The sequence below is a fragment of the Crinia signifera genome, chromosome 5 (assembly GCF_055691185.1).
Source record: "Crinia signifera chromosome 5, ASM5569118v1, whole genome shotgun sequence".
Taxonomy (NCBI): Eukaryota; Metazoa; Chordata; class Amphibia; order Anura; family Myobatrachidae; genus Crinia; species Crinia signifera.
In genome coordinates this window covers 164568268-164591537 of record NC_139221.1, presented here as the reverse complement: position 1 = coordinate 164591537, position 23270 = coordinate 164568268, and the positions used below count along the sequence as shown (strand labels likewise).

The following is a 23270-nucleotide window of genomic DNA, read 5'->3' as shown; positions in this document are numbered from 1 at the left end:
TACTCATCTCTACTGTTATAGACCACACATGTGAGAGGCCTATAAATAGTGACTGGCTGCTAGAATCATTTGTCTCCATATCTGGACTTGTCAGGGTCTAAGGTAAGCTCTTCCATGCTCCTTGTAGATATGATATCCATTAACAATGTAAGTGTATGAATGTATGCACCATTGCCTCACTGCCTACAGATTGTTGGGCCAGCAAAGTGCGTGTAGCATTATTGCAACATGTCACATGTTCACTATTTCACTCACAGGTCTTAAACCTGTGTGGGTTCATCTATTGCAGGACAACATGTCCCAGCAATAGATGAAATGTCTCATAGTACATGATGTTGGCAAAAAATGCTGACACCTTTATCTGTGTGTTTAGGACGGTGTGTATTGAGTTCATATTATTGTTACATCATTATAGAGTCAAATGGATCTGCGGGATTTCACGGGGCGGCCATCTATTGTACGTATTGAAGCATACAAATCTATTTGTAGTCGGATATGGCCATTATGTGCATAGGTGCATCAGTATTTATGTTCATTTCTTTATAGGTTGCTGAAGCAATGATGCGCTACATGGAGAGGAGGCTAAGGGCACTTGCGGCTCTCCCCACTCGTCGCACAAGGAGGCCAGGACGTGCTAGAATCTATCGCACACGGGTGACTCTGTTTGCTATGCCCGATGATGAGGTACTTACTAGGTACCGGTTACCGCCACATGTCATTCTGGATCTGCTCTCGTTAATTGAGAGTGATCTGGAACCTCTACACGGGATCACGACAGCAATTCCGCCTCACACACAGCTGCTGGCGGTGTTGCATTTCTGCGCCTCAGGATCATTCCAACAAGTAGTGGCAGTACTTGCTGGAATATCTCAGCCGGCCTTCTGCCGAATCCTGAGGCGTGTGACGTCGGCCATGTTCAGGCGCAAGGGGCACTTCATGGCCATGACATTTGCCACCGAGACCCTGCGCAGAAGCCAGCAGGCCTTCCATCAAATTGCTGGCTTCCCTAATGTGATAGGGGCTGTGGATGGCACCCATGTACCATTTGTGCCTCCATCTCGAAGTGAGAAGATATATAGGAACCGCAAATTGTTCCACTCACTGAACGTGATGGTGGTATGTGGCCCATCCATGGAGATTCTCGCCTTCAACTCGAAGTTTCCCGGAAGTGCCCATGACTCTCATGTCATCCGACAAACCGGGATATGGCAAAGACTACAAGAGCTGGAAGGCCGTGATGCGTGGGTTCTGGGTGACTCCGGTTACCCATGTACGCCCTGGCTACTTACGCCGTACAGCTACCCAGCACCGGGCCCACAGGAGGCATTCAATCGGGCGCATGTTGCCACCAGGCAAGTGGTGGAGCGCTCAATTGGCCTTTTAAAGGGTCGATTTAGAGTGCTCCACCGCACTGGTGGTGACTTACAATATGCGCCTCAAATGGTGTCGAGGATCGTGGGCCTGTGTATATTTTTCCACAACATTGCTGTGCGGCGTGAGATACCCTTTGATGAGTGGGAGGTACCATCTGAGCCGCAAGATCCGCCCATGCGCCCATCCCGCGCCCCTGAATGCCGGAGGGGATACCAGCTGCGGGACTCTGTGGCGCAAAGATACTTCAGGTACATGTTATCGAGTTGACAGAACACACCAATTTTAGTAAAAATCACCCCTTCAAATAAGTACAGTGTGTTAGTTGTCAGTGTTACAAAACGAAAATTAGCCAGCCTGCCCTCCTAATGGCAAAGAAATAGGAGATATTTATCATATGTGCTTAGTTTTGGGGGAAGTTCAATATAGGTGCTCATTATTATACCTTGTACAAGGGATCTTATGTGTTTGTTATATCTTCATTATTGTAGTTGATACTATCCCTGATGACTGGTGAGTACATTGATTTATTCTCTAATGTGTTGGGGATTTTTTCCTGTGTTGATGTATGATTTGTTTGCAGATATATATATATATCTATATATATGATATTTGAATTTATTCACATGTTTCAACATTTCAAGGAGCAGGCAGCCAGGCAGGCACCCAGGCAGGCAGGGCTGGTGTATAATGCTGGTCTCAGGATACCTGCAAGTATGTGTATGTGTCTTTTACACATAAATGTACGCATACACATAGATGCATAGAGTAAGTAATGCTAACTACAGCTATGCGTTGCTAAGCTATAGCACGCGTTGCTTGGCGGAGCGAGGCGTCATTGGATTTGCTAAGTGCATACACACTGTGTTTTATATATATCAGATTTGTTCATTGCCATACATCAGCACTACTGTTTTTAAGGCATGCGAATTTGTCACCATTTGTGTTGGCGCAGAGACGCTGTTCATGTAAAGATGAACAATAAAGTTATTAACACAAATAACTGTGATCAACCAATGCCACCACCTGATTGGTTGATAGATGCCATTGTTAACATGGCGGAGACACGAAGGGCAGACCCCTTTACACATGCGGAGCTGAGGGTTCTGGTCTCCGTCATGGAGACAAGGCTGGGCCGTGCGGGGCCCTTTATCACTAACCGCCATAAGCGGAGGGCCTATGCTGCGGCAGGGCGCCGTATTTACGCCCGCACTCGGGTGCGGAGGTCCCTCGGGCAGCTCGAGAGGCGGTGGTCGGACCTCCGCAGGCGCCAGCCCCAGCTGTTGCAGCAAATCAGGGGCGAAATTGCTGATTGTGAGTATTTTAGCTATGAAATTTCGCACTTACAACATAGCATATATAAACAATAACAGGTGTCTCATGATAAGTGGGTGTCCATGGGTTTAAAAGTCCATAGACTGTTATGTGTGCTTCTTCCTGGTTAACATGCAGTCATGTGGCTTTTATATGTAATGACATAGCATTGAGGATTCTGATGCATACAATGTGCCAGATCTAATATGTGTTACACATTGATAAATGCCAGGGTTGTAATGTTTGAACAAATTACTAACAATCACATAATAATTTAAATGTCACATTTTTGAGTCCATTAACAGTAAGGAGCTACTTGCCTGCATCGTTTGCCATCATTATCACCCTTCCATGTATGTCTTGTTATGGATTAATACATGTGCCCCAATGACCCGACATTGACCATGATTTTTTTTTCTACCACACAGCACGAGCCCGAGCCCGACAGGCCCGTGAAGAGGCCGAGGCAGCCCTGGCCCAGGAGGAGGCCCAAGACCCTGAGGAGGAGGTGGCGGCAAGGGTGGAGGAGGAGGAAGTGGAGGAGGAGGAAATGTTGGAGGAGATGGTGGAGGAGATGGTGGAGGAGGTGGTGGAGGAGGAGGAGGTGCCTGAGGAGGTGGTGGTGGAGGAGGTGGAAGAGGAGTTGGTGGCAGAGGAGGAGGTGTTGGTGGCGGAGGAGGAGGTGGAGGAGGAGGTGGTGGTGGTGGAGGTGGTGGAGGAGGAGGAGGTGGAGGAGGAGGTGCTTGTGGCGGAGGAGGTGGACGTGGTCATGGTGGCAGAGGAGCTGGCGGAGGAGGGGGCTGAGGAGGCCACGGTTGCCCCAGAGGATTCCGATTCCGAGGGGGAGGAGGCGTGCCAAGCCCCGGAGTCCCAGCAGATCGGTATGTTTACATAATGCATCATTCATGAAGTAGTTGTACTGGTATTTGTTATGTAGCACTGGTGATTAAAAATTTTGTTCCAATACTATTCATATAGACCCCAAAGTGGGTAGCTACAGATACAGGTACGGGTTAGATGGGGTGTCCAAGGCATCCCTTTCATCCAGGACACCTCTCAATTACACAGGTTTGTGGGATGGGTTGGAGCTCCATTTTGACTGCCACATAACCGTTGTAGTTAAACAGGATCCTGGAGTAAAGGGATGAGTGGATCATTTGTGGATTAAATTCACCTGCTGCAATCGTAGATTATGACCCATCAAATAGTGGAATCTATATTGTTGGTGAATGTTATTTATAAACTCTAGGATGTATGCTATAAATGGAGTATGGCCCGGCCTACCTTGGAATGGAGTCAGAAGTTGCCAGTGTCCCAGGAGCCTCCTCTACCTAAACACCCCCTGTAGTTCAGATTGTTTTTTTGCCCTCACAGAATTGTAGGTTGGTTTAGACAGAATTATGATTTTGAGGATGTGTACTGTGCATTCCTGACATTTGCATAACTCCCATGCCACGAACCATCACTGAACTTAGACTGAGCAGATTGTGACAAGTTCTTATTGACGGAGGCCATGACATGCTTGTCATTGGTTAGTCATGGGTGGGTTGTGACTGAGAAGAAACACTATGACTGTTATGTCTTCTGCAGAGTAAAGGGTAGAGGCAAAAAAAGACAGTATGTAGTAAATAAGTTTGCATGTATGTATATATGTATGTGTCATATCTATTTATCTATGTGTGTCTCTATCTCTCTACATAGATAGATATATATATATATATATATATATATATATATATATACACACACATGTCACCTAGCATTTGTGCAATTTATGTCGCAGTATGTGAAATGTATGCATGAATAACATGACTAATTTTTGCCCCTTTGACATGCCCACAGATGACACCACACCGGCAGATGAGGGGGTGCGTGGGGCCCTCCTGCGGGCGGAGCACCATTTGAGGCTACTGCTAGCCGACCTGCAGGACCTCAGAGATCTCCTGATTTAATTTATTATTTGATATTTTTTTATTTATATGTTAATTGTGTTTTCAAATAAATTGTTTATGCAAGTTCACAGTTGTTGGTTTTCTTTGCACATTAAACAGTATATGTGTAGATTGTTTATAATCTTTTACACAGGGTCTAATACAAACCATTGCACTTAAATTGCTGTAAGGGTTAATGTGTGCAATGCATGTGTTAGGCATGCTTGTAAGGATATATTGGCATCTAATTGATTCCAATTCCAAATAAGCAGTTTTTTATGAGGATAGGTAATTGAATAAGTGGGTCATGTGATGTATTGCAGAAGATACTTAATAGTGGGTTGTTTGGCGTAAATACTCCGCTTACGGGCGGTAGCACCGCTTGGCTCCCGGTCGGATGCGGTATTTCCGAGCATACTCTGTAATACTCTGTAATACCGTGCAGAATCGGAGTGTTTCTCCCGCACACGCATGGTTTGTATGTCGTCCGTAAACACGCCCTGTTCTTAAAGAGTGAGTCCGTCCGAATGCGGAGGACACGTGGGCGTTTCTACGGACGATGGCCGCATGCGGCAAAACACCGTGGCGTGCGGACCGCTCCGTAAGAATGCGGGAATATCCGCACCGATCAGAATAAGGGCCAAAGAGAGGAGCGCAGCATCGTTTGCTTTGCAGATGTATTTCTCCATCCCCAAGATAATCCTTATATTTACAAGGCTTCTTGTCCTAAACAAAGATTTGGCATTATTATCCCACATTGGGTTTAATAAAAGAGATAGTGACTTGTATAAAAATTATTCTTAAAATATTCATCAAAATGATTATATAGAATATTTAAATATTTATAAAAATACTTAAAAATATTCAAAATATTTATAAAAATACCCACAAAGTGCAAAGGTGACTAAAAAAGAGGAACACCATTTTTTATAAAAAACTCTTTTAAAATATACCAATATGCAACTCTCGAATAAAGTGCAAATTAAAAGTACAAATTTTAAAGGAACCACTTAATTTCAAAATCCGAGTTCAGTCCTCTTGGCATCAAGTTCTTTAATCTGAAAATCCATTTCATTTCTGCCCGAGCCAACATGGCTTCTTCATTTCTATTGCGCCAAGTATTTTTCACCAATTCTATGGCCATGAAATTGGTGATTCCTTTTACTGAACAGTTGTGTTTTTCCTTAAAATGGTTGGATAAGGAATGATTTATTACACCTTTTTTAATATACCTTAGATGTTCGCCCAACCTCGTTTTTAGTGCTCTGCTGGTTCTTCCAATATAGATTTGGTTACAGCTACATTCAATAAGATAAATGACATTGGTTGTGTGGCATGTCATGAATTGGTCAATTTTATAGTGGTGACCATTCCTTTCAAAACTGTCAAATTTAGTGGTTTTTCTTTTAATTTCACGGCATCCTTGGCAATTGCCGCATCTATAAAAACCTTTGCTTCTTACCGGGTTTTTGGGATCTGTATTCAAAGCACTTTTTGTCAATTTATTTTTTAATGACGGAGCCTTCCGATATATAAATTTGGGGGCTGGGGGCAAGGAGGTTTTTAAAATTGGATCTTTAAGAAGAAGGTGCCAGTGTTTATGCTGGATTCTAGAAGTTTGTGTTGGCCTGTATATTCTGTGATAAAGGCAAAAGCTAAGTCTGGTCTTTGTTTTTGTGTTTGCTTTAGCTTCGATTGTTCTCCCTCTACCAGATGTTTCCTTTCCATTTTCATAATTGCTTCTTTTTGATTTTCTATATCCATTTTATTATAACCTTTTTGTTCAAACCTCGCGCTCATCTTGTTTATTTGCTGTAGACATACTTCTTTTTTACTACAATTCCTTCTGACTCTTATAAACTGGCTTTTTGGAATTCCTTTTAACCAATTCCTGTGGTGTTCGCTGCTGGTGGAAATGTAATTATTTGCGTCCGTGGGTTTGTTATAAGTTTTTGTCTCTAGCTTGTTCTCCTCTATATATAGAGTCAAGTTGAGAAAATTGATTTCTTGGTTGCTGATGTTGTAACTGAGTGATATATTACAATCATTTCTATTCAGGCCTTCACAGAAGAGGTCAAGATCTTCTTTTGTCCCCTCCCATATAAATATCACATCGTCTATATAGCGATACCAATGTTTCAAAGAGGTACCCCAAGCTACGCCATTCCATATATGATCTTCTTCCCATTGGGCCCCACACATGTTAAATTTGTTTTTACCATTGGGGATTTAAATATATATATATCTCCCTTTGGAATACCCCAAAGAGACCAAATGAGGAGAAGCTCGGTTGACGGAAGCTAGCCGTCATAATAATTGCTTCAATTCCAAGTGGACGCTTGAAACTTCATAGCAGTCCTATAACGGAAGTCTTTCTTCTTGTTGTTAATATTGCTGCATTTTTTTTCTTTATATTTTACTAGTTGGTATGTATGTTGTCTATTTTGTCATTATGTCGTCTTCCTTTCCTCATGTCTCTTCCCCTTCTCTTGTCCACGAAAGAACCAATGTCAATAATATACCTGGTTTTACCTTACTGAAATGTCAGTTGTTATAGGAGCACTAAATATTAGAGGTATCCATACACTGGCTAAGAGGCGAAAACTCCTAAAATATTTAAATAAGCAGAACATAGATTTAATCTGCCTTCAGGAAACGCATCTAATGCCGTCTGAACATAAAAAACTCGCTATGTTGAATTGGGAATTGCTGGGCTCTGCCCATTTAAATTCCAAGTCTTGTGGAGTTGCAATACTTGCAAAAAAAGAATTAAAAGTGAAAACCCTTAAAGTGGATGCAGATCCTCAAGGCAGATATATTATCCTGACTGTCAAAGTTATGGATAAGATTCTTACCATTTGTAATTTGTATGTCCCCACACAGTATAAGAAAACCTTTTTTACACAAATAATTGCTAAACTATATACATACGATCCTAAAACATTGTTTATTTGTTGAGATTTAAACCTTATGTCCGCTGTAATGTTAGATCGCACACCCTCACCTAAAAACCCTATTACCCTTCCTAAAATAGGAGTACCTTACCTTAGCAAATGTTTTAATTTAATAGACTCCTGGAGAGCACTTAATCCAACAGAAATGGATTTCACATGTTTGTCCTTGACACATGGCACATGGTCCAGGATTGATTACATATTGATCCTAGAACCTTTCTTCCATAACTTAAAAAGAGCAGATATTTTACCCCCAACCCTATCTGATCATGGCCTAATTTCTATACACCTGATCCTACAATATAAGGAAAAACCAACCCCAACTTGGAGATTCCCATCACATCTCTCCCAGTCTCGGGGCTTGATAGATAATCTCAACCACACTTGGTCTAACTATGTTACGGAAAATAAATCTTATGCTGCTGAGAACCCTTTTATTTTTTGGCAGGCTGCGAAAGCAGTACTAAGGGGGGAGGTTCTCTCTCATGTCTTGAGACCCCGGAAAAAAACAAAATCTAGACTATAAAGACCTACAGACCTCACTAACAGATGATTTCCATAAATTTAAACTATCCCCCACACCCGCGAATAAAACCCAATACCAACTTTCTAAAAAAAGATTTGAAGACTACTTACAACTACAAGGAGATAAATATCTCTTCAATATTAACTCAAAATTTTATAAATTTGGGAATAAAGGTCAGAAAACTTCTGACTAATTTATTGCAGGGATCTAGAACTCAAAATACTATACAACCATTATTGAAACCAGACGGCACTCTTACTAGCTTTAATACCCAAATTGCCCAGATTTTTAGGGATTATTACCAAAACCTTTATACTCCTCTGCAGATGGCTGGGAATAAGCGAATAGATGCAACACCCCCTTCCACTGACCCTGACTCAAATAAACGAAATTCTTACTGGGATACACTTCAAACTCCCCAGATACCCCCGCAACTTCTAGACTCTCTTATATCACCAATTTCCAAAGACGAAGTTATATGGGCAATAGGTAGATTAAAATTAGCTAAGGCCCCAGGGCCAGACGGCTTTACAAATGAGTTTTATAAAGCAATGACACAACAAATAGCTGAACCCCTAACTCTATGTTTTAATGATATTATAAACAAAGGAGTATTACCGGATCATTTCTCAGATGCAATAATTAAAGTAATTCCAAAACCAGGTAGACCTCTAAATTTAACAGGATTTTATAGACCTATATCGTTCACGTTCATATTTCACGAAAATCATAGCAGAAAGATTGAAACCTATCTTACCCTTGATAATCCACGAGAATCAAACTGGATTTATAACTGGCCGACACTCAGTTGTTAATGTTGGCGGCTATTCAGCAGTCTGCAAATGTCCCGACCTCCTTCTCGGCTTCCAGCTTGGTTTTGACGCTGGACGCCGAGAAGGCATTTGATATGGTGCTGTGGCCTCATCTCTTTTAAAAGTTGAAAAAATTTGGCTTCCCGTCTCTTTTTATAAGAATAATTCAAATGCTAAACAAATCCCCTACCTTCAACTATTGCCTGTAACGGAAAAATTTCGGAACCCTTCACTTTGGCCAGAGGCATGAGGCAGGGATGCCCTCTTTCCCCCCTCCTCTTTGCCCTGGCCATAGAGCCTCTTGCGATCGCGGTTAGAACTTCCCCCTTAATACAGGGTATACAAGTTGGTAGTGAGGAATTAAAAATCGCACTGTTTGCTGATGACACGCTGATCTTTATTACTAACACTTCAAACTCCCTACCCGCTTTGTTGCATCTCATTCGCTCATTCGGAGTCCTCTCCGGCTATAAGGTTAATTTAAATAAATCAGAAATTCTTCCAATTGGCCAAGCTAGCATAAATCTAGTTAAAAATCTAGATATACCATTTGTGGTGAATACATCTCATTTTAAATACCTTGGAGTTCAGATCCCAGCAAACCTTTCCAAATTATATTCTCTAAATTACTCGCCAATTATTGCCCAAATCTCAACTAAATTAGAAGCATGGAAAGAATTGCCACTATCTCTCTTAGGTAGACTAGCGGTAATACAGGCCATCATTTTTCCAAAAATATTTTATAGTATGCAAATGCTCCCCATTGCCGTATCCTCTACTGATATTACTAAACTTGATTCACTTTTTTCTAAATTTATTTGGCAAAATAAAAGGCAGAGAATAGCCAAACGAAAGCTTAAAACATTGAAATCTCAGGGAGGACTGGGATACCCAGATCTAGCGGCATATTCGGATGCAATATTTTTTAGATATATAGCCGATTGGATAACAGCTACTTCCAACTACACAAATTATAATTTGGACTGCAATTTTCTCGCCCTATTCTCCGAGCGCACTTATTCATTCAGACATGGCCAAGGTGCCGTATAAGTTTAAGACACATATTCTGCTCTGTGATTCACATGTGGCTTGGACAAACAGGAATAAGAAATCTAATAGGAACCATCACATTACTTATTATATCCCGCTTTGGGGTAATCCCCTATTTCTCCCCTCTATTCAAAACAAAGGATATAAGGTATGGAAAGAAAAAGGTTTAGATACTTCTTCTAAAATGTTTGACCCAGGAGGAAATCTCCATACATTTCAGCACCTAGCCTCTAAATGCGACCTACCAAACTCACATCTATTTATGTTTTTGCAGACTAGACATTTTTTACTATCTTTAAAAATCCCTTTAACACTGAATACCAAGATAGAGATGGTGTCACAGATAACAAACATTGATACACTAATTAGTTATACCATAGGAAAACCTTATAAGGTTAAGTATTTATATACGCTATTAATGTCTATGGATATTGCTAAGGATCCACAGTGGAATACACTATGGTCCAAATGGAACTTAGATATACCAACAATAATGGATATCACAATTATGTTAGACTCACATGAATCAACCATTTCTTCTTTGAAATCAGTCTATCTACAAGAAGTGTATGTTAGAACTCTACACCGAGCATATATAACACCGCATAGACGCAAGTACATGGTCCAAGAAGAAAAAGGAAATTGTATAAAATGAGGAAAACAGGATGCAGATTTTCCACACTGTATGTGGGACTGCTATAAGTTAAAGCGATTCTGGAATAAGACCCTGCAGTATATAAATACTATGTTTGACTCTTCCTTTATAGTAGACATGGCAGCATTTATGGGACTATCATTTCAAGCTTGGCCTCTCCAAGGCCGAAGTAAACATGCACTTTCACTCCTTATTATGGTCATAACTACAGCAAGAAAATGTGTCCTTATACACTGGACGAAAAAAAACAGCCCCCACCGTTTTTGAACTTAAACAAAAACTTCTACAAATATTGTCTTTTGAGAGAAGATACGCAAGACTTGATCTAGTAAGGGGTGCAAAACTTTTCTATCAGAAATGGACTCCTTTCATAAACACCCTGGATACCCGAGAAAGAAATCACATTTCAATAGCATTTGAAAATTGTGGTGTCTTATAATACATCAACCTCTACATAGTCTGTTTTTAACTTGTGTGAGTTGAGATACAACCAGTTTACGTAATTTCATAAGAAAGTGTTTACCTCTATAAGTATATGTGAAATACTTTATTTCTTTTACAGCTGATATAGATAAGAATGGTTATATGGTTCTCTGGAAAGATAACAACTAACCCCTTCACCCCCCCCCCCTTCTCCTCCCTCCCCTACTTTCCTTGTCACCCTGGTCCATTGTCTTTATGTTACATGATTTGATTACTAGACATATTAAGATTTAATTCTAAATTGTTATAGGTAAAATACCAATATAATACTGGCATACTCAATCTACGACAGTCAAACCATATAACACAAAAAGGGGGCCTGCATGACAGAGCCCCCAGATCTGAAACTCGCCATGCCGATGCTAAGGCCAGGAGAAGCACTGTCTTCCATGTGAGGTAACGAAGGTCCACGTCCTCTAGCGGTTCGAACACCGCAGACTGTAAGAAACTTAGAACAAGGTCTAAGTCCCAAGCAGCCGTGGGTGGACGAAAAGGAGGTTGCAGCCGCAAAACTCCCTGTAAAAAAGGTGTGTACCTCAGGTAAAAGGGCTAATTTATTTTGAAAAAAGATGGACAATGCCGATACCTGTACCTTCAAGGTGGAAAGACGCAACCCTGCAGCTAAGCCAGCCTGCAGGAAAAGAAGAAGCCTGGCCTTTTTGAAAAGAGTGGTAGACACACCACGACTCTCACACCAGACCACATAAGCCCTCCAGATGCGGTGGTAATGCCTGGAGGTGACGTCCTTCCTGGCCCTCATCATGGTAGGTATCACCGCCCGCGGGATACCTGCCTGTCTCAGGATGGACCTTTCAGCAGCCACGCCGTCAAATGAAGCCGACTTACGTCTGGAAAGACGAAAGGCCCCTGGCTGAGCAGATCTTCTTGAAGAGGCAGGGGCCAAGGCTCGTTTATCAGAAGAGACTTGAGGCTGGTGTACCATGACCTGCGCGGCTAGTCCGGAGCTAACAGGAGGACAGTGATCCTCTCCCTCCGGATTCTCTGCAGCACCCGAGGTATTAGCGGAAAAGGAGGGAAAATGTACACAAAGTGGAATGGCCAGGGGGCCACCAACGCATCCACTCCCACCGCTTGAGGATCCCTCGTGCGGGCAAAGAAATGGGGTAGCTGGTAGTTGTGGCGAGACGCCATGAGGTCTGCTTGGGGACACCCGCACCGGTGGACCAGTTGCTGGAAAACCTGGGGATTGAGGCACCATTCTCCTTGGTGTACGTCCTGCTGACTTAAGAAGTCGGCCTCCCAATTTTCTACGCCAGGAATGAATATGGCAGAGATGGCCAGGGCGTGGTCTTGAGCCCACAGCAGGATTCAACTCACCTCCTTCATGGCAGCGCGACTGCGCGTGCCTCCCTGCTTGTTGATGTAGGCCACTGCAGTGGCGTTGTCCGACTGCACTCTGATGGCCTGACCCTGGAGATGATGGCCCTGCAGGAGAGCATTGTAGACTGCAAGATATTGATGGAGAGCAGGGCCTCCTGCTGAGTCCAACGGCCCTGGAACTGATGGTCCAGAATGACTGCTCCCCACCCGCGAAGACTAGCGTCTGTGGTGAGCAGTATCCAGTTCCAGATGGCGAACCTCTTTCCTTCTCTGAGATTTGATGGATTCAGCCACCACAGGAGAGAGTGCCGTGCCCGCACAGACAAGCGTATCCTGTGGTGCAGGTGAGATCCGGACCACTGACGTAGAAGGCAACGCTGGAAGGGTCTTGATCTGAAACGACCGTATTGGAGAGCCTTGTAGGAGGCGACCATCTTCCCCAGAAGCCTGGTACATGTGAGGACCAACAACTGTCTGGTCAGAAGGACCGAGCGGATCAAGGTCTGGAGGGACTGTATCTTGTCCTCTGGAACACCCTCAGAAGAGAGGTATCCAGTACCATCCCCAGGAACTGTAACCGTTGAGACGGCTGGAGCTGGGACTTCTGAAAATTGAGTATCCATCCATGGCGAATGAGAGTACTCTGAGAGTACTCCTGGATGGGGCCTTCAGCAGAAGATCGTCCAGGTATGGTATGACCGTCACTCCCTGGTTCCGCAGAATCTCCATTATCACCGCCATGACCTTGGTGAAGATCCGTGGGGCTGAGGAGAGGCCAAATGGAAGGGCCTGAAACTGCCAATGTTGGCTGCGTAGTGCAAACCAAAGGAAGGCCTGATGAGGAGGCCAAATAGGGATATGTAGGTAGGTGTCCTTGATGTTGGGTTGGAGGAGAACTCGCCCTCCTCCAACCCCGCGATCACCGATTGCAGGGACTCCATCCTGAACTTGACCGGTTGGAGGTAAGGATTGAGGTCCTTCAAGTTCAGAATGGGACGTGCCGATCCATCTGGCTTGGGGACCAGAAAGAGGCTGGAGTAGAACCCCAAGGTCCTTTGGTCTACTGGAACCGGGATGACCACCCCTGCCGAGACCAACTTTTGGATGGCCGTAGTTAGTAGCAGGCTTTTTTCTGCTGAAACTGGCAAACCTGTTTTGTAAAACCGGTGAGGGGGTGGTTTTTGGAAATGTATCTTGTACAGCCGAAGGCTACAAGATCTCGCACCCAAGCATCTTGGCAAGACTGTAGCCAAACCTGCTTGAAGTCTTGCAGACGCGCTCCCCCTGGTGGGCCTGAAACCCGTCATGCGGCGGGCTTGGTGGCCGGCTTGGCCTCTTGGGTGGAAGAGGAAGCACCTCTGCCACGACCTCTGGAGCCTCTCTGAGAGGCAGCGCCTCCTCTAGAGCGACCTCTGAACTTTGGCTGGGGCCGAAAGGATGTTCCCTGAAAGGTCCTACGAGTAGGAAGAGGGGCTGTGGAAGGGAGAAATGTGGATTTTCCACCAGTGGCTTGTGATATCCACTTATCAAGTTCGGCCCAAACAGTACCTCACCCGTGAAGGGGAGTGCTTCTACTGCCCGCTTGGATTCAGCATCAGCTTGCCACTGGCGGAGCCAGAGTGAACGGCGTGCCGATATGGACAGAGCAGATATGCGAGCTCCTAAGATGCAAACATCATTGGAGGCTTCTACCATATAGGACGATGCCTCAGAAATATGTTCTGCTAATTGCCCCAGGACATCCACCTCACCGCCATGTTTCAGTTGATGAGCCAACTGGGAGGCCCACACCCCAATGGCCTTATTGACCCAGCATCCGACCTGAGCCGGACGCTGAACTACCCCTGCCGCAGTGTAAATAGATTGTAGTGTAAGTTCAAGCTTACGATCTGAGGCGTCTTTAAGAGTGGTGGCCCCCGGTACTGGGAGGACAGTCTTTTTGGAAAGCCGCGTGACTGGAGGGTCAACTACAGGTGCAGTTTCCACCAGCTTTCTGCCTGCGGCCGCTAGGGGGTATGAAGACAGGAGTCTCTGAGAAATCTGGAATTTCTTATCGGGGTTTTTCCAGGCCTGTAGCACGTGGTCATCTAACTCCTCTGCGGGAGGAAAAGAAGCCGCTTGTTTTGGCTTTTTGCCAAACAGGGAGGGGCGACTGGGGGCAGATGCCCCTTCTTCCACATCTAATGCCAGTTTGACCATATCAATAAGGTCATCTAAACCTTGCGCAACCGGTTCCTGTTGCTGTGGCGGCAAATCCTGTTGCACATCCACCTCAGGGGCAGTGTATTCCCCTTCCTCAAGGTCAGGCATATCATCATCTGTATCAGTGTCTAAGACCTGTGTGAGCAGTCTCTTTAACACTGGGGGCTGTGTGTCACGGGCAGAGGGCCGTATGGGCTCTGGGGCCAAGGCCTGGTTAAACCCTCCACAGCTAAGGTTAATTCCCGCTGCTGTGATCTAGAGGATTTTCTATCCTTCTGTGCATCTGAGATTTCAGAGGACAGGCGTGACATCACCTCTGAGAGCTGTAAATCCCATGCAGGGGAGGGCTGCTGGGAAGTGGAAGGGGTGGGCTCAGGGGTGCATTTTTCACACACCAGAACACCCTCAGCCGACTGTGTAAGTCTGGCATTACATTTCTTGCACTTCTTTGAGCTGCCTCCTGCCATGCTATCAGTGATTAAGCTATACACAATATATGAATATATATGCAGCAATCAACAGGTTAATCAACTGTACACACACACCAGGGATAGTACAGTCAGAAGCCAGAAGAGAAGACTGGACAGGAGAGACAGTATCAGGAGGAGAAGCTGCCAGAGGCCATCAACTACGCTATGGTATATACCAGAGAGCGCTATAGCCCAATTTACATACAGCCCAGAACTGTCTCACCCAGCTCTAACCCCACTGTCTGCATGCAGGGCTTGGGGAAGCTTTTGCAGGTCTGGACACCGGGCGGAGAAGGCTGTGCTTGAGTCCGTGACTATCTCAGCTGAAAACTGAGTCCCTCAGCGTGTCCGCAGCGGTGCGCACTAAAAAGATGACCGCCGCAGCTCTCAGTCACTATGGGGAGATGCCGGGGCTGCTGGGAGCATACCACGCGGTAGCTCCGCCCCCCCCTTTTGCTCCGTGCTCCCAATATGGCACCAGTTTTAAAACCTGCCCTACTGCCATTTTTTAAAGCACTGACCCCCGTGCTAAGCGGGAGGTCAGGAATACATTACCGCTGCCTTGCTGGTCGGCGGCGGTAGAGGCTGAGGGAGGACGGGACACGCAACACGTACAGTGGTGGCTGTCTCTCTGGAGACGGTGGTCTCCGCAGCTGCGGCCGGATCCCCACCGACAGCTCCCACGATGCAGACAGGCAGCAGCAGACTGTTGTAGTAATTATAAAAAAAAAAATATTTTTCAAGCTTTTAAAACTTGTGCCCTGGAGCAAGCCAGAAGTGTGACCAGCTCCCATGAGGGCACATTCTACGACTGCCTAGGTGGGGAGTAGAAGGGGGAGGAGTTGGCCACACTTACTAATTATATTTAAAGTGCCCATGCTCCCTGTGGTCGCCCTTCTATCCCCACTGTTACTCCAGTGACACCTAGTGGATGAAGGAGAAATGTTGTAAACTTGCTTATACCACTATGTACTATGCCCCTGATATACATATACGCGCAATGTATACACTTTGTTGCATTTCTATGTAATTGGAATTTTTTTTAATAAACAGACTTTAAAAAAAATAAAATTGCCTAGGGACAGCTGATTACTAGAGGGTGTTCCAATAACAGGTTTAGGAACAGGCACACACAATAAATCCCTCTGAAATGTGAATAGGTGTGCACATAATGAAGAAATAATAAAGTACTTACAGTCCTTACTCCCAAGTAAGGGAGTCCCAAGCCAGCAGTCCCAGTCAATGAGCCCCAGAGTGTCACTGCTGGTATCTATAGTGCAGCAACTTACTCGAATGGGCAAACAATCACTAGTGCCAACAGAGAGGATGCCTGGGTGTTTCATGAAGCAGGGAGGATCAATATAGCAGGGGGTCCAAGATGGCAAAAGGATGCACCAGGCAAAAGGATGTCCTAGCCAGATGGAGATGCTGAAGACAGTGGGACGTAGGGCTGACCCCAGCGGAAAGTGATCAGTGGCAAGGTGAAGTGCTGCCAGGAAGCCCAGCGGTGCGACAGAGAGCTAGAGGGCACTTTAGAAGACCAAAAGGTGGTGGTTGGGGGGACCGTCAATAGGTGCTTATAAGTAACGGAGCTGTTGGAGCTGAGATAAGGCACAACAGCTCTGCCAGACAAGCCCAGGGGAGCCGAGAGAGGGGGGGAGCGGGTACTAATTACCCGGGCCCACGCTTGCTGAAGGGGCTCCGCAGGGGCCCTGGTCTGACCCCTCCCTTCCCTCTCCATCCCTCCCGGGTAGCATGTGCTGTGCTGACAGCAGGCTCAGCATGAGCATCTCACTGACAGCGTGAGAGGTCATGCTGAGCCTGCTGTCAGCACAGCACATGCTGTAGGTGTGTGCTGCTTCTGAGATTACAGTTTTTAGAGTTTTCTTTCACCCTATTCTAAATATTTTGGGGGCATGGCCTGTGTGTGGGAGGTTCCCACAACACACACACTTAGGCCACGCCCCCAAAATTTTACCGGGGCCCGGCATTCCTCTCGGCTGCCCTGGACAAGCCACGCCCATTGCTTTATTTATACTTTTGTACAAAAATGTAACATGTTAATTTGAATTAAATACTGGAGATCTATGGGGGACATACATCAAGCCTTTTAAAGAGTGGAAGAGAGGACAAAACAAGTTGAACGTAGCACCCAGCTTCTAGCTAGCACTTATCAAGTATATTATATTATATGTTAGGCAGACTGAGAGTTTGCTATAGGCAACTTCTCCACTTTAGAAGGCTTGATACATTTCTCCCAAGTCATATATGGCACACTACTCTTTACTGTTTTTTGAACATGAAGAACTAAGCTAAATTTAATTGCCTCTGAGTTCCTTTGTCTGTACGGCAATCATTTACAAGGCAAAACCAAGGCCAACACAAGCCTATTACATTTAGCCCTCAAAGTTAGAATTATCCACTTTTTATATACTGTTTGAAGATGTTGTACATCCATCTTAGAGGTATATCTTTTCATCACAAAATAAGCAGTGTTATTGTGGATTTCTTCATGCAGCCAGGACCCAAACAAGAACAAATTAAACATTTGTGCAAGTATCTGCAAATCTCAAATTGGAGACTATGTAAAAACCGGACCCGGACTATACCCCGGACCGCCGGACCAGACATTAAAATCCTCAGTCCGGAGCTTGTAGTGTCCGGTCCGGGGGGGTGTCCCATCTGGGGGGTCCCTTGTCAGGGGTGGGGGGGAGGGGTCCCTGTGATAGCTATCACCAGGGACATAGGGAAGGGGAGATTACAGTCTCTTCGTGTGGTCCGGACCATTCTGGTTTTTGCTACATAGTGGACCATACAGGGAGGCTTTATCCTCCCCCTCCTCCTCTCCTTGGTGACAGGTGTCACAGGCAGCCCCCCGGACAGGACACCCCCCGGACCGGATGCTACAAGCTCCAAAATGCAGAGTTTGACGTCCGGTCCGGCAGAGGGGGTCCTGTTCTGGCTTTTACCCATACCCCTCAAATTGCCTGGTAAAGGCTTCTATTATAGAAAATGATTATAAAAGTATTTCTGCTGTATACATTTATAAATGTGGCCTTTCAAGAAGTTAATAAACTTAAATAGTACTTATTTGATAGTATAACTTTTAGAAAACAAGCACATTGTAAAGCTTACATTTTTCACAACATTTTTCACAACAGCATAAATATTCTTTTCAAACTGTTCTTTAAATTCCGACACTTCAACAGGAAACATTTCAGGATCTGCAAAGCAAACAGATAATAGAAGTGGTAGAACTTGAAACACAGTATGTATACACCTATCACATTAAGGGCTATCATATGGTACTGAAGAGGACTATGGAACTGATAATGACACAGTGACACTGACAATTCCGTGTAATTACCTGATGGCATGGACATTTGATAAACATACCACGTTTTCAGATTTGGGGTAGCTTGATTTACTGTGGAAAAGAGAACAGGTTTGGTGACCCATTACATAATTAAATTGCAATGCCTTACTTAACTAGTCTAGAGTGATGTTGATTTGCATAAAAAAAGATGATCCACATTTTAGAGGAATTGCTTACTACACTTTGACACCATCACTTTGTGTTACACAGTGGTTCCCCAACTTTTATCACAGTACCCTTGATTATAAGCATTTTATGTTGAGCACCACTGCTTGAAGGGGTCAATTCAATTAGATATGTGGGGATGAAATAATTGTATTTGTGTGAAAATGGATAGAGCTCTAATTTTTGGACACAAACAAAAACCTACAAGCTAAGCAGTACCGTAAGTGCAATTTATGGCTGTTCTTAATCAGACATTGAACTGATGGGAAAAAAAAGTAGGAAAGGGAAAGCAAGCAAACCAATTAAAGTGCAATATTTTAATTAACAGCTTGTGATTGTTCCTTCTGCTTAGATGGGAAGTGAACATTTTATCAAATACAAAGGAATAATGAAAAAGTGAACCACCAAAAGCATTGTTTCTATATACAACAGCTATAGAAAATAATGGGAAACAGGTTTTAACAACCCTTCTATTTGTATTTGACCACAATTTGAGTTTATTTCTGCTAACTTTACAATATTGTGGCAGGGACAGCAAACTTCTACATGAAGTGAATGCGGAAGATCCATTTCAGGATTTAGAACAGCATCAGCAGCGGGTTTTCATAAGATCTGTGGTGAATCGATGTCAGCTAATTAACGACACCTGTTAGTTCCTGTTTTATGTTTGTCCTGCGCAGAGGACCAGGATTTCCAGTGCCTTTTAGCAGCTGGGCAATAGGCCGGGAAATGTGGGGATTGCTTTAGGTTTCTCTGGAGTGTAACCTCATTGTGAAGCCTGTGTGTTGCCCACATTATTCCACGACATACATATGCACTCCTATTGTTGTAACTGGACACCATATGTAGGACAAATGATGATATCTGGCTCCTAATGTAAAAGGCACAGTCCAAGCATATAATAATCAAATGATTCACTGTTGGAGGATTAAAATAGTAAGTTTAGAAATATTGGCTCCCCACCAGGTTTACAGTGTACTGGAGCATTATTCCAAAAACCATATCCCAAAGAATGTCCTATGTAGAAAATGTATCCATTACATCAGGTCACATCACAAATTATACACAGGCTTTATGCCAGGAAAATCCACATCCATAACCTCAGAAGTCATTTTACCCATCTGAAAATGCTCACACCTCTGTTATTGTTTTATTAGATGCCATCAAGGCATTTGATTCAGCAAAATGCGAATTTCTATGGGAGACAATTTGTAATTTTGGCATTGATCCGAATTTTATTAAATGTATTAAACTACTTTACTCTAGGTCATTTGGGGGGGGGGGGGGCGTGATCACGGAAGTCTCTGTGTAGGAGCGGGAGCCTGTGAGACCCTTGGCATGTTGTGTACGGAATGAGAGGGAGAGAAGCACCGTCTGAGACGACCCTGTGAGGCTGCGGCATCCCAGAGCTTACCTGTCGGCGTGCTCTAAAAGGAGGAAGCGGTGGTGTGAGACGGTGACTGAGGTGGCGATCCCGGCAGGAGTGAGTCCTGCACGAGCGCTCCGGAAGTCTGACGCGCTGGGCGCAGGAGAGTGACGGGGAGTGACGTCCGGGCGGCAGCCGGGAGACCCAGCAACAGACAAGTAAGCAGCACAGCGAGTCGTGCCGGGAGGTGACGGAGGACGGAAAGGGGAGCTGCGCTGAGGAGACGCAGTGAGCAGCCGCAGATAACAGCATCAGGTCGGACCCTGCCGTGTATCACGCCGGGACCGGCTGTGTAATAGCACGGTCAGGGGAAGTGAAGCCGGACTACAAAAAGTTGAAGCAGCTCCCGGGTGGCCAGGAAGAGCTGGCAGACAGAGAAGGAGACAAGCGAGACCTTCTGCAGCCTATAACAGAGCAGCAGAGGAACCGGACAGCCGTGGAGAGACGGTCAGTTGGGCTGCAACAAGGTACTGGGGTATACCACAGCAAGACTGTAATGAATACATTTAAGTGGTGATTTGAGAAGCGCTGACTGGTGAGCGAGAAAAAAAAATCCTTGTGCTCATACAAAGCAGGACATATCTACTTTAAAAAAGCGGGGAGAGGTGGAAGGGAAACTGCTCTCTAAGTATAACACAAGGACCATGGAAAAGACTGGGCAGGCAGCAGCTGCTGCAAAATTAGAAAAATTCGCAAGAAACACAAATAGCCAGTCTAAATCCCTAAATACGGAATCCCGTGAATCCATGTCCCCAAAAAAATCAGTGCTGTCTAAATCAACACTGGCAGACCCCGTGCCAGAAGCCACATTTCAAAAGCTACTGGAGGCCATTAATGGAAGTGAGGAAAGGCTAAGTGGCAAGATAGAGCAGACCCAAACAGAAATAGTGCTCTTAAGGCAATCAGTACAAAATATGCAGACCCGCATCAAAGAGGCAGAAACCAGGATATCCCAAGTGGAAGACATACAGGGTCCCATGGTAAAACAAATCAAAGAATTAACTGGGTCAGTGACACTTATCCAGAGCCAGATGGCAGAAATGGAGGGGCGTCTCCGACGCAATAACATCAGGCTGGTTGGCATACCAGAAAGAATAGAGGGGGCTAATCCTGAGACCTGGTTAGAAACATGGCTGGTAGCTCAGTTTGGCAGGGAGAAATTTACGATGCAGTTCTGTGTGGAGAGAGCCCATCGGGTGCCTATGAGACCACAGCCACCAGGAGCTCCAGCAAGGACACTAATAGCAAAGCTACTTAACTACAGAGATCGGGACATTATAATTCGAAAGGCCAGAAGCCAGAACCTGGTAATAGATGGGTGTAATGTAATGATCTTCCCAGACTTTGCCAAGGAGGTACAAAAAGAAAGGATAAAATACGTGAACATTAAAAGAAAGCTAAGAGAGCTTAACATACAGTACTCTATGATGTTCCCGGCAAAGTTGAGGATTATTGTGGAAAGGCAAACCAAGTTCCTTAACAGCCCAGAAGAAGCGGCTAGATGGTTGGAAAGCTATAAACCCAAGGAGGGAAAATAAGCAGCTAAAATGTTAAAAAATGAAAGTTGCCGATATGTTGTCATCAGGCGGTGTGGTTTTTTTTTTCTCTCTCTCCTTCTCTCAGGTTAAATGTATATTGAATAATAGAAATGTCAGGGGTCTCACACGTGAGAGTGATCACATTGGGAAATTTTTGTTTTTGCCCCAAGTGATTGACGTAAATGTGTAAGACTGTGTGTTGTGTAGATAAGGGGAGGGGGGGTGGGTGGGTGAGGGACAGAAGGTATACTGCAGAGGGGGTGGTATACAGGGAGGGGGGGAAGGGGGAGGGATCAGTCTAAAGTAAAATTATGGAATGTGTTTAAACAATATGTTAAAAAAAATAATCTAAATATGGTGAAGATAGTATATTGGAATGTACGAGGATTAAATGAACGGATCAAAAGGTCTACGGTGCTAAATAAAAAAAAAAATATGGGGCACAAGTGATATGTCTGGGAGAAACACATTTGGTGGGAGAAAAAACTAAAGCCCTAAAAAGGGCATGGGTCGGCAGTATGTACCATTCCTGCTTCTCTAACGCAGCTAGAGGAGTATCGGTAATATTCCATAAAAACACTCCATTTAAATGTGAAAGACAAGAAATTGACAGTATGGGGAGATATGTATTCTTACAAGGTCAACTCTGTGGAAGGCGGATGTGTATATTGGCAGTGTATATTCCGCCGCCCTTCCAGTACGAAGTGCTGAGAAGGGCCGTGGAATTTACGGCCAAATCTGAGGGGGCCGCAGTACTATGTATGGGGCATATGAACAATGTACTCAATCCCAGCCTGGATAGGTGGAAAAAGGGAGGCCCTAGTAAAAACATGGGAAACAAGGGGTTGCACCATTTTATAGAAGATATTGGCTGGAAAGATTGGTGGAGGGAAAAGCACCCAAAAACCAACACCTACTCATGCTATTCCCACTCCTATGATTCATTATCCCGCATAGACATGGCATGGATGGATAATGCACTGTGCCCCTATATCGAGGAAGTGGAATATATGGCACGGGGTATCATCGACCACGCGCCCATTATGGTCCAGCCGAGGGAGGATTTAGAAAAAGGAAGGAGGATTTGGAAATGTCATCCATCGTGGCTGGAGCAGATGGGGGAGGGAAACTTACTTTAAAAACAACGAAGGATCAGCAAGAGGGGAAATTGTGTGGGATGCTGGGAAAGCATATGTAAGGGGACTGCTAATAAAGAGAATTGCATATATAAAAAAGAAGGCAAGGGAGAGAAATGTGGAGGTAGAGCAAGTGAGTAAAGAACTGGAAAGGAAATATTGGCAAGAGAGGACAGAGAAAGCCAAACTAGAATGGTTAAGTGCAAACTCAATATGGATGGATGAAATCCAAAAAAGGGTGGTAAAACAAGAATCCTTCCTAGCGCATAATAGATACATAGTATATGATAGACCGGGCAGCTATCTGGCGCAATTGGCTAAGGGAGAAAAAAATAATGATAACAAAATTGTACAAATTATAAGGGGAGATGGTATAGTGGTGGACAAAACACCGGACATCGCAAATGCGTTCCTACAATATTTTAAGGAGATGTACACCTCCACAGTAGTAGACACCGGGGGGGGGAGACAAAAAAATTCCTGAGCAAGATAGAAATGCCTAACCTAAGCAAAACTGAAA

General features: G+C 44.6%; 1 protein-coding gene and 1 long non-coding RNA gene across 5 annotated transcripts in view; one reads left to right on the top strand and one right to left on the bottom strand.

Annotated features, from left to right (window-relative positions):
• LOC146079591 (centromere protein N-A-like) overlaps positions 1-23270 on the bottom strand; it is a 110488-nt gene that overhangs the window by 56671 nt on the left and 30547 nt on the right. For 2 of the 4 annotated variants that reach the window (XM_083186308.1, XM_083186306.1), the window contains exons 4-5: positions 18477-18536; positions 18257-18333 (exon numbers count right to left, since the gene is read on the bottom strand). In XM_083186308.1, the coding sequence (XP_083042434.1) occupies positions 18257-18333; positions 18477-18536 (137 nt within the window). Of the gene's footprint in view, positions 1-18244; positions 18334-18476; positions 18537-23270 lie in introns of all 4 variants that reach the window. The other 2 variants (XM_083186307.1, XM_083186305.1) reach the window with 1 other exon arrangement.
• Positions 3475-4705, top strand: LOC146079589 (uncharacterized). Its single transcript, XR_014474627.1, has 2 exons — positions 3475-3566; positions 4528-4705. It is a non-coding gene; the product is annotated as an uncharacterized LOC146079589 (long non-coding RNA).